The sequence below is a fragment of the Engraulis encrasicolus genome, chromosome 3 (assembly GCF_034702125.1).
Source record: "Engraulis encrasicolus isolate BLACKSEA-1 chromosome 3, IST_EnEncr_1.0, whole genome shotgun sequence".
Taxonomy (NCBI): domain Eukaryota; kingdom Metazoa; phylum Chordata; class Actinopteri; order Clupeiformes; family Engraulidae; genus Engraulis; species Engraulis encrasicolus.
This window is the reverse complement of record NC_085859.1, coordinates 19,474,580-19,486,730: the sequence shown is the minus strand read 5'-3', so window position 1 is coordinate 19,486,730 and position 12,151 is coordinate 19,474,580. Positions and strand designations below refer to the sequence as shown.

Genomic DNA, 12,151 nt, shown 5'->3' with positions numbered 1-12,151 from the left:
GGTGTACTACAGGTACTAAGGTAGTAAAGGTTTTTTTTGAGGACTAAGCTTACATTGTTCCACTGGCGGAACAGTGTGCATTATAAGTTGGATCAATGTTGGACCACCTTCATGTTCAGTGCCACTGGCCTGCTCCTCGTATAGTGAGGGGACAGAGTAGCGACAACACAGCCACCCACCGACACAAGCCGAGGAAAAACAAACAATGAATCTTCTGTGCGCTGAGCTGCCCGAGAGTGACAGCCCAGAAACTGGGTGACTGCCCTCTCTGACTGTGCACAGGACAACAGGACAGGACCGGACAGTGCATGGCACACAAATCATACCCCCGTCTAGACAAAAGCAAGAAAACAAATCGCTCTTCCTATCCTGGACTCGGGTGGTGTTGGCTTGGGAGCAGCATGCTTTCACCTTTGAGTTCAAGGATAGGAAGTGGAGGCAGCCATGAGTCAAGGCTGAGGTGGACAGCAGATTAATTTCCTACGGGAAAGGCCAGAGAGGCCGGGGTCGTGTGCTGTCAATATGAGCTACCAGTCGAGCTGATCTAAGTAAGTAAGTAAGTATGCCTTTAATAATCCCGCCATGGGGAAATTCATTTGTTGCAGCAGTAACATACAGATTGTGCAGAGACAGTAGACAGTGTACATACAACAACACAGGATAAATAATTTAAAAAAGATGTTAGGGGAAAATACAAATGTCTCTGTTAAAAACTACAACAACAATTACATTAGTAAAAGTGAAAGTGCATTGTAAAGTGCATTAGCAGCTTCATAAAATGGAGGAGAGGGTGCTAGGACAATAATAAATAAGTAAGTTAAAAAGTTAAATGGCTACCAAGCCATAACAACCATAATGGTTATGTTTGGGGAATTATGTTGGTTTAGTTGCTGTTAAGGCTTTAGGTGGGCTGGGCTGGAGGGCTTTCCCCATTTCTTTACCTCTCCCATATAAGGGATGATAGCATGTCTTTAGGTTCTAATAGGTGTTGGGCTTGGGTTATGTTAAAATATATATATATATATTGGGGCCCAGCCATGGCTCAGTCGGCTGGGCATTGCACTGCCAGAGAGGAAAGAATAAATATGCCAGCGACCCGGGTTCGATTTCGGCCTGTGTCATTTGCCGAACCTTCCCCATCTTTCTCTCCCCGCGCATTTCCTGTCTCATTTTAACTGTCCTGTCACCAATAAAGGCAAAACGTTAAAAATATATATATTTAAAACTATTTTTAAAAAACTATAGGTAGCTCACCTCGACAAAGCCCATTTCGACAGAACACTGGGCCAAAGAAATATAATTACATCGGCACCACAAAGTTGAATATGCATTTACGGCAAACTATGCAAAGCATGACTCCTGTGCACAATATGAGGAAACACAAACGTGATAAGGCTGATGACAGATTGCTGCTGTGGCTCTCAGTTTTCTTTGGCCTGTTGGCTTTTTTGATGAATGCCATGCTTGCCCCGCCCCTCTCGGTTAGTGCTAAATTGAAACTGATTATGAAAGGGCCGATTGCCCGCTGTTCATTAACTATAATGATAGTAACATTCACATGACAGTCTAGGCAAATCATGGGCACTCAACACTATGTTATATTCATGATCAATCTGCTGATGTCATGCGATCATGGGTGTAAGTAAGGTATTGAAATTGAAAGGACATGCCCAGCTACAACTAGTCACAAATATTTGTTTTCTATTCATATGCCATGTTGGAGATTTTTATGAATTACATAGCCTATATATATATATATATATATATATATATATATATATATATATATATATATATATATATATATATATATATATATAATTACTATTATTATTATAAACCCTGCATTATTTTCTGTCTGCCAATGCTGACACTATCATTAGTAGATTTGATGGAATGGGCTTGCATATCTGTCTAATAGACAATATTCAACACAAAAAAACATCAGTTTATTTGTGATACAGGCTGATCTAGTGATTCAGGAAGACTTTTCTTTGGAACGTCCTTCCTTTCCTCACATCTTTAACAGAAAGGCATAGCCTAGTAGTTTACCTGGAATTTCCTTCAGACCCATTAGGCCTATTATCTTCTTTTTTTTTTCAATGACATGCTTACGTAGCCTATTTCACGACCATGGATTTGGAGTGAATACCTAATTGAAGGACTAATCTACTGTCTATAGGTCACTTTGTATCATTTCCACCCATGTAGAATACATTTATGACAACTGTTTCATGCTGTTGTTTACAGCAGCAAGTGACAACGTCTGGCTGTTTAGACTCTAGGGAAGCGCGTGCCTGTCAGCTAGCTAGACATGGATAGAATTCTAATGGATTTTACTCTGTGCGGACAAAAGTTTACACAGCACCGATAGCCTACAGCACGTTTGTACTGGGCGGGGTCGCATTAGTGACAGTAGATAAAACTTTTCCGTGTAATAGGCGTGAAATTGGAACTCACCATGTCTTTTTGATCTCCCGGTGTCCGTTATTTTAAGCACTATAGCCGATGTCACTGCATTTGAAAGATTAGACTATCAGAGTAGCCTAGTGCGCGCTGTTGTATAACTTATTGCCACTCGACTGTAACGTCTGTAAGACAGTGTAAGTGTAACGTAGAACTCCACAGATATTTCAAAGTTGTCTGTACAAGAGCGCTTTCCTTTGCCCGTTACTTTGCTCCGACAAGAACTGTATCCATTCGGTCTCTGAACTTGGAACAACCCTTTGGTTAGAAAAAACGCCCCCCTTATCCTGGGGTCGGCAGGCGGAGATGACGCGGCGTTTTTAAAATATCCCCCCGCTGTTGTTATCATATTTCGTTCTGAGTGAGGGGAAATCCACCAGGAGAGGCCCCGGCTGCCCCCACCCATATGTTTTCATGTCTGATAACCATTCATTATTATGTAGCATCCAAGCAACTATTAGGCCTATTGCCCTGTGGGCAACGTTGGAAGTAAACATTTCACAGATTAGAATGTAGGCCTATAATAGCCTATGTAGCCATTGTTATATTACATGCCACATCTGAACTGATGAAATGGACAGATATCCTGCTGTTGCTTTAATAATAGTGCCACAAGCCTACACATAGCATTCACATGACAATCTACTCATGGTCACTCAACACTGCCTATATTTAAGACCTATCTGCTGATACAGCCTTGGCTAATATGTCATGCAATCAGTTGTGTGTAGGCAGAGACAAGGGGGGGGGGTGTTAGATGCAGGATCGAATAGGCCTAAATGAAAGAATATTCTGTTCAGTCTGCTGCCATTGAGGGCAGACTAGGAAGTGAATAGGCATACACCGCTGCACTGCAACCATTTCAAATAAGTTAATTGGCCCACTTATAAAAGTGCTTTTACATCACTGTGCCATCATGCAGGCCAAATCATAAACTTTTGACATATAGGCCCTAGTGCAGTTTCTCAGCCTGGCGCAGAGGTATCACTAGGGCTCTGCAAATACACAGGGTTTACATGGGATACTAACAGATGCATTGCTCCTAGTGACATTGGGATATGGAGGAAGAGATAGACCATTGGCTGTGTGTCGGACACTGTGGTCTGTGGCACGGGGGCGTTGGAGCGGAGCCCGCAGGCGACAGTGCTGGATCCTCTTCTCTTCACCATCTATAAAATAAAATGTGAAAGTGCATTGGGAAATTCCAACTCCCATTGTTGACACATCACTCCACAGCACACAAGTGCACACAACTAAATTGCATTTATGCTTCACCTGTGCAAGGGGGCAGCCCCCAATGGTGCCCCATGGGGAGCAGTGCGGAGGGACGGTACCATGCTCAGGGTACCTCAGTCATGGAGGAGGATGACGGAGAGCACTGGTTGATTACTCCCCCCACCAACCAGGCGGGTTGGGAGTCGAACCGGCAACCTCTGGGATGCAAGTCTGACGCCCTAACCGCTCACCCATGACTGCCCCCGCTCACCCATGACTGCACCCATCTACACCGCTGATTTCACACACACTACACACTACACGACTCAGCCATTGTGGGTCTAATTAACAATGGGAGAGGGAATACAGAGAACTGAACAAGAACTTCATGGCATGGTGCAGAAGCACCAGAACCACCTCCAGATTAATACTGGGAAAACCAAAGAACTTGTTGTGGACTTCCACCGGTGCAAAGTCCACCCACCTCTCTTACTACTGAACATCCATGGTACAGATATAGACATTGTTGACACTTGTAAATACATAGGAGTTCACCTTAATAATAAAAAAATGGACTGGACTGACAACACCCAGGCTCTCTACAAAAATGTCAAAGTAGACTCCATCTAGGGTGACCAGACGTCCGGTTTCCCCCGGACATGTCCTACTTTTGAGACCTAAAAAAATGTCCGGGGGGAATTTCAGAAATGTCCGGGATTTTGTTGGACTGCCTGAAATATAGACCTAATTCATCTGCACTGTAATTTTCACTCCGTTCCATTTGACTCCACTCCAGGTTTCTCTCTGCCGTTTTAGTCACGCCCTTCTCATCAAATCTAGCCACTTCGCACCATGTGTCCGAAAGAAGTAGCCTAGGGGACTAGCCAGTGCGCCCCATGTTTACAAGCGAAAGCGCATCTGTCCGCCGGTTCGACGGACTGCAATGCCGATAGAAACGCAAATGCACGTTCGCGGTGGAGTTGAAAAAAAATTCCCGCGTGTGAAGCCAGGTATGAAGGTAATCTAACACAGGAGTATGCCTAGTAACACCACCAAATCCATAATTTAGGGAGGTACAAGTTTTGTTACACCTTGTCACAAGACTTAGCCTAAAAATTCTTTCATGATCTGACATTTCCAAGTTATTTGCAAAAGCAATTTCTCGGAGCTAGAAGGACTCATTCCTGAAGTTAAGCTTCTTCTTCATCAGCTTCTTCTCCGGTCTATTGCCTTTGCAGTTATTGATAACGCTGTATGGGTTATCTTATTAATGGTAGGTAAAACTCCAGTTCCTCTCTTAATGGCTGCAGTGCCCATTGCTAATCTCTGAGCACCATGCCACTACAAATAGCCTATCTAAATAGGCCTAATGGATGACAGTGGAGGGGTAAATTGTGAGGTGTCTTATAAACATATTAAGCCTAAAATGTAGCCTAATAGAACTTCATTATCAATTCAGTTGAAAACCACAAATGTTGTGTTTTTTATATTTAGTTTCCAATGTTATATAGCCTAATGCTGTTCATCTTTGTGGGGAATGGCTGAGATGGGCCTACATGATGGTGAATCTATTTTTAAAAACCTAATGCAGAAATTAGAATAGGCCTATGAAATTGAGCTGCATTGTTATGCTGTTAAGATACTCCAATATAGGTGTTAGGCCTACTATCTAGGATTGTAACAAAGGCACACTCTGCATCATATGGTCACACAAATTAGATAGGCCTATAGGCCTAACCGAAGAGATTTTAATTGTCTTTTATAGTAGACAAATGCCAAAGCCAAAAATTTCTAGTGGCTTTTAAACAAATGACAATTTTGGATGCTTTGATACTTTATAGGCCTACTATCATACCTCATACCCATATACTTTCATACCTGTAGATACACAGATACACCGATGACCCCCCCCCCCCAAAAAAAATAAATGTCCTCCTTTTTACAAATCCAAATCTGGTCACCCTAACTCCATCTGCTATGGAGAGACTGAGGTCTTTTAGGGTTCATCAAACCCTAGAAGATACCTCCTACTCTCTGGTCTCATCTGTTGTCATGGTGTGGTGTGGTGTGGTGTGGTGTGGTGTGGTGTGGTGTGGTGTGGTGGGGCAGCAGCACAACAGCAGCAGAGGCAAAGAAACGGAACAAACTGGTGAAGAAAGCAGGCTCTGTTCGGGGCTGTAACCTTGACGCTGTGGAGGTGGTGGGGGACAGGAGAAGGATGACAAAACTGTCATCAATCCTGGCTAACATCAACCACCCCCTGCATGGAACAGTGGCAGCCCTCCGGAGTGATGGTGATGATGGTGACAATGATGATGATGATGATGATGATGATGACGATGATGATGATGATGATGATGATGATGATGATGATGATGATGATGATGATGATGATGATGACAATGCTAAGCTGCTGTGACTCCCTCTTTTTTAACTTAATGTATTACTTTTTAGTCTCTTCCTCCTTTTATGATGCTGCTAATACTTTACTACCTATGTTTTTTTCTGTAGGCCTACTTTTACTAATGTATTTATTCGGACAGAAAAATCTCTATTTTATATTTCCCTTACATATTTTTTACTTCTTCTTTCCTGTGTCTGTGCCGTCTGTTTTTACACATGCTGTATGTATGTTACTGCTGCAACATACTGTATGAATTTCCCCACTGAAGAAAGGGCATACTTTTTACTGACTGACTTACTGACTGACTGACTGACTGACTTACTTACTTACTTACTTACTTACTTACTTACTTACTTACTTACTTACTTACTTACTTACTTACTTACTTACTTACTGACTGACTGACTGACTGACTTACAGTACTTATCAGTGAGGGGGTACTCGTGGTATAACAAGAATGCTTGGGGTACACGAGATATAAAAGGTTGGGTAGCACTGATATAGGCCTAGTGGACTTCAATAATAAGAAAGGATTCATATCCGCCATCTGTTTATCTTTCATTTCTGACTACCATAGGTAAGTAGGCCTATTGTGCTTGTTTGTGTCTGGGGGGATACATTTGTTAAACCTGTCTATGTTTATTGTTTAGTCATGACAAATGATCTTCAAAAGATAACTGAGATCTGTGTTTATAGTGTAGACAATGCAGCATGGGAAAAGATCAACTGCTGGCAAAATAAATAAATAAATAAACTAACTTTCAACACATTTGAGCGCATGTACACACACACACACACACACACACACACACACACACACACACACACACACACACACACACACACACACACACACACACACACACTCACACACACTCACTCACACACACACACACACACACACACACACACACACACACACACACACACACACACACAACCCCTACGATAAGGACAAAAATGAAATCAGAATGGCTCAACAAGCATTGTGCAATATACAGGTGTAGTGTGGTCAGGAAGTGTTCAAACATTCATTTCTGAACATTTGGAAATTCCCTTGACTTATTGAATAATACTACAGCAACATAAAACATGTCTGACATGGTGTTTGACCAGGGACAATATTGAAGTAGTCTAGACCTCAGGGCAGACATAATCAAATCAGATTCATTTTCATTTTATCAACTGTTCTCAACTGTTATCAACTGTTTATCAACACACCTCCATTTTACACAGCATCCTTTTGATGATTCTCTTCTATTGTCCAATTTTACTAGAAAAGGGGCTCATCTTTGAATAAATGTACATGCCGTGTGCTAGATGGAAAACAATCCTGGCTGATATGATTTCATTTCATTTAGGCCTATTAAATTAACTTATTTCAAATAAGAGGACTACACTAGCTGTATTTAGTCATTCAGATCTGAGGGAAAACTGAATAACCCATGAGGTGGTTCAATATCCAAAGGCCTCTGATGAATAAAGACCTTTGGTGGTGAAAAAAACGGCTCATTAGAATTAAAACATGCAACTGAGTTACAGTCTTAGCAGTGAGTCAAAATCATCTCCTCACACTCACCCAATTGTTCCCACTCGTTTGGAAATGCGTAATGAATGGAGTACAATGATGTCCACATGACTCGCGTCATGACTTGGCCTAAGTGACGGGAACACAACATGCCCCCCCCCCCCACCTCCCCCCTCTCCCCCTCTGTTTGGTCATCCAAACTCCACTAGAAGGGGCTCAGGAAAATAAGGTGGCAAATGGCATATGATCTACAATAGGCTGTTCATCGAAAATAGTTTATCGTTAGGCTTAGTAAAAGTTGAACATTGCAAAAGAAAATCTTGAGGAAATAGAATGACATGAACAATTTTATATAAATATTTGCATTTTTTACAATCTATGCTGGTAGAGGTCCTATTTAACTGATATATTGAGGTGATATATCTTGTCTTTTAGCCACAATACATCTCATACAGTGTACTGTATATGGCAAATAGTACAATTGAATTTAATTGAATGGGCTACTTAATTGCAGACTCAAGTATCCATAAAAACATTGAAAATACAATACAAGTAATGTACAACACAAATACAAGATCAACCCTTTAATGTACATACAGATAGATATTCTAGTGTTTCCTCATTTTAGAGTGCACAGTGCACTGTGAATGGAGAGTTGGGCTCCCTCTTGTGACTGGAACATGCTCTCCACACTCGCGCGCGCGCGTGTGTGTGTATGTGTGTGTGTGTGTGTGTGTGTGTGTGTGTGTGTGTGTGTGTGTGTGTGTGTGTGTGTGTGTGTGTGTGTGTGTGTGTGTGTGTGTGTGTGTGTGTGTGTGTGCGTGTGGGGCTGTAAATTAACTTCATCACTAGCCAACATGGTAAACTGAAATTTCACCTGCATTTTGCCGGTTGTTTGGGGGGGGATGGGGTCACATGAAATAGGACATGTTTTGTAAAGCAATCTTACAATTCAATTTACATTTGCAATACAATAAAGTTATATTTTCTGGGGATTTAGTGAAGGTGGCCAGTTCACCTTCAATATACTGTGGGCCTAAAGTGCAGGGAGGGAATCCAGGTTTGTGTTCATAGCATAACTATTTGTTAAAATTTAAAGTGGCCCCTCGAATGAAAAAGTTTCCTGCATCACTGTACTAGGAAAGGATCTGGCATCGACACCAGATGTGAAGACAACTTTCCATCAAGCTTTAGATACAGTAGCTGGTCTATTTTAAATAGGTTTTAGATCAAGCTCCCCTCTTTGGAAAGAATACGATGGTTCCCATTTCCCTTGTCCTCTCCTCACGCCTTTCACAGCAGAGACATACCATGCCAATGCAAATGTAAATGAGAAATTCTAAATGTAATGTGATGTAACAACTAATATCACAACCATGACATCAAATGTGATTTATCATAAACATCTGAATAGAATTCATGCAGTATCTCATATGGTGCCATTATTAATAGGCCTATTCAGTCATCTTGCTAAAACAATATATAAAGTAGATGCACAGTTCCTGTTTGTTTTGTTTGTTTACAGGTACAATGTTTGAGAGACACTGTAAATGGGGACAGAGGCGATTGCAGGTTCAGCTGGGGCCCAAGCATAATGTCAATGGAGTGAACATTTGAAAGAAATACACCACCACTATAGCAAAGTGTGAGCTGTTATTCTCCATCCAGGGGCTTGGGAGCACCAAGTGACTGCCTGCCTAGTCTGGTGACAAGATGCACCTCTGAATGGTGAAATACTACAGAGGGCAGGACTGGACTGGTAATCTGGCATACAGGGCATTTTCCCGGTGGGCCGACAGTCCTCAGGGGCCGATGTTGTTGCTTTAATTGTCCTTGTCTTTTTTTCTCTCAGAGACTGGCCCACCATTTAGAAGGGGCAGCCCAATTTTAACAAACAATGAACTAAGCCATAATATCATAGAAAAGGTCAGTGAGAGGAAACGGTCTATGTCAAAAATGCCCGATTCATTTTTTTTCCCAAGTCCAGCCCTGACAGACGGGAGGGTTTTTTTTGCAAGAGGGAGACACAGAACCACAAAGTCATCACACATTCAGGGTTTGGCAGGTTGGTAAGACCCGTGGTTTTTACTTTGACAAACCATATGGGCGATATGTTGCAAGAATCAATAACTTGGTAAACCACAGCATATTCTTGTGTAGTGCCGATTTATACCTCCTCTGCACTCTTCCCCAATATTGCAGACTCAAGGATCCATAAAACATTGAAAATACAAATACAAGTAAAGTACAACACAAATACAAGATCAACCCTTTAATGTACATACAGATAGATATTCTAATGTTTCCTCATTTCAGAGACATGCACAGTGCACTGTGAATGGAGAGTTGGGCTCCCTCTTGTGACTGGAACATATTGTGCTCTCCATCACAGGACATCAACTACTACACTACGGCCTGTGAGGCTCACGATATAATACACAAGTGTGTGTGTGTGTGTGTGTGTGTGTGTGTGTGTGTGTGTGTGTGTGTGTGTGTGTGTGTGTGTGTGTGTGTGTGTGTGTGTGTGTGTGTGTGTGTTTGTACGCCCCTGTATGAGAACGGCATATATATATCTATATATAGATGGGTAAGTGGTTAGAGTGTTAGACTTGCATCCCAAAGGTGTCCGGTTTGACTCCCGACCCGATGGGTTGGTGGGGGAAGTAACTAACCAGCGCTCTCCCCATCCACCTCCATGACTGAGATACCCTGAGCATGGTACCGTCCCGCTGCACTGCTCCCTTGGGTAGCCATTGGGGGCTTCTCCCTTGCATGGGTGAAGCATGAACGCAATTTCATTTTGTGCAGTATGTAGTGAATACTTGTGTGCTGTTGGAGTGCTGTGTCACAATGACAATGGGAGTTGGAGTTTCCCTGTTGGGCTTTCACATATAGGCCCATACAATATATAGGGCTGTAAATTAACATTTTTCATCACTAGCCAAAATGGTTTGTAGATGTTAATCTTAGTAGTCAAGTACAAGTTGGTCTTTTCTACCAGCAAAAAATTAATTTCACCTGCATTTTGCCGGTTGTTAATTTAGAGCTCTGTATGGAAATGAGTGGGAGAGGATCAGATCGCAATCGACCTTAGATTGCTGGTAACCGTGCAGTGCCCATAGGCTACCGTTCGGGCCCACCCCTGATATCATTTTAATGTCATGCAGTTCACATGAAATATGACATGTTTTGTAAAGCAATCTTAGAATACAAATTACATTTGCAATACAATGAAGTTATATTTTCAGGGGACCTAGTGAAGGTGGGGTCTGTTGTAAAGGTGACCAGTCCACCTTCAATATACTGTAGGCCTAAAGTGCAGGGAGGGAAGCCTGGTTTGTGTTCATAGCATAGCTCTTGGAGGACTTTTTTAAAATTTGAAGTGACCCCTCGAATGAAAAAGTTCCCTGCATCACTGAACCAAGAAAAGATCTGGCATCGACCCCAGATGTGAAGACAGCTTTCCATCAAGCTTTAGATACAGTAGTTCAGTGGTCTCCAATAATTTTCCCCCGAGGGCCAAATTATGTAGTGAAAATCAAGCTGAGGGCCAAATGAATCACACATATACGTTTTCATTTGTACCAACCTCAAGGCAGGCCAAACATGGGCCATGCCCGGGGCCGCATCTGGCCCGCAGGCCGCCATTTGGAGACCACTGCAGTAGTTGGTCTAGTTTAAATAGGTTTTAGATCAAGCTCCCCCATCTGGAAATGATAAGATGGTTCCCATCTCCCTTGTCATCTCCTCAAGCCTTTCACAGCAGAGACATACTGTATGCCAATGCAAATGTAAATGAGAAATTCTAAATGTAATGTGATGTAACAACTAATATCACAACCATGACATCAAATGTGATTTATCATAAACATCTGAATAGAATTCATGCAGTATCTCATATGGTGCCATTATTAATAGGCCTATCTATTCAGTCGGCTGAAACGATACAGTAGATGCACAGTTCCTGTTTGTTTTTCAGGTACAATGCTGTAAATGGTGAAATACTACAGAGGGGAGGGGTTTTTTTTGCAAGAGGGAGACACAGAACTACTAAGTCATCACACATTCAGGGTTTGGCAGGTTGGTAAGAACCGTGGCTTTTACTTAGACCAAACATATGGGCGATATGTTGCAAGAATCAATACCAGTTGAACAATACCAGGTAAACCACAGCATATAATTGTGAAGTGCCGCTCTATACCACTTCTGCATTCTTCCCCAATATAAACCTGCCATCCTACCATCCCAGTTCAGTTCATCCAGGACCAGTCCTGGCTCCCTCCACTGCCATTCTGCTCCTCTGTCTGCTGGGCATCCTGATGCCAGTCCACTGTCAGGATGAAGATAGTCTAGATGACGATAGTCTGGATGACGATAGTCTGGAAGACAAGGTAAGGGGCAGGGGCATTGCTAGACTGTCTGTACCAGGTATTTAGATTCTCATTCATCAAGATCTTGTTAGTCACCAGACTTTAGTTCTTTAAGTGATTGGATTTGTTTAGTCTGAATAGGCCTCATCTTCATACAAAAAAAACTTC

At 42.2% G+C, this 12,151-nt stretch overlaps 2 protein-coding genes across 2 annotated transcripts in view; one reads left to right on the top strand and one right to left on the bottom strand.

Moving 5' to 3' along the window:
* Window positions 1–2,724, bottom strand: part of vamp5 (vesicle-associated membrane protein 5) — a 9,406-nt gene extending 6,682 nt beyond the window's left edge. Inside the window, exon 1 of the mRNA XM_063194346.1 lies at window positions 2,461–2,724. Within this exon, the coding sequence (XP_063050416.1) occupies window positions 2,461–2,463 (3 nt within the window). The 5' untranslated portion in view covers window positions 2,464–2,724. The remainder of the gene's footprint in view (window positions 1–2,460) is intronic.
* A 1,308-nt stretch (window positions 2,725–4,032) lies between these two features.
* The window catches only part of LOC134444052 (high choriolytic enzyme 1-like), a 35,906-nt gene continuing 27,787 nt past the window's right edge, over window positions 4,033–12,151 (top strand). Inside the window, exons 1-4 of the mRNA XM_063193526.1 lie at window positions 4,033–4,148; window positions 5,791–5,984; window positions 10,006–10,030; window positions 11,863–12,004. Coding sequence (XP_063049596.1) covers window positions 4,033–4,148; window positions 5,791–5,984; window positions 10,006–10,030; window positions 11,863–12,004 — 477 coding nt within the window. The remainder of the gene's footprint in view (window positions 4,149–5,790; window positions 5,985–10,005; window positions 10,031–11,862; window positions 12,005–12,151) is intronic.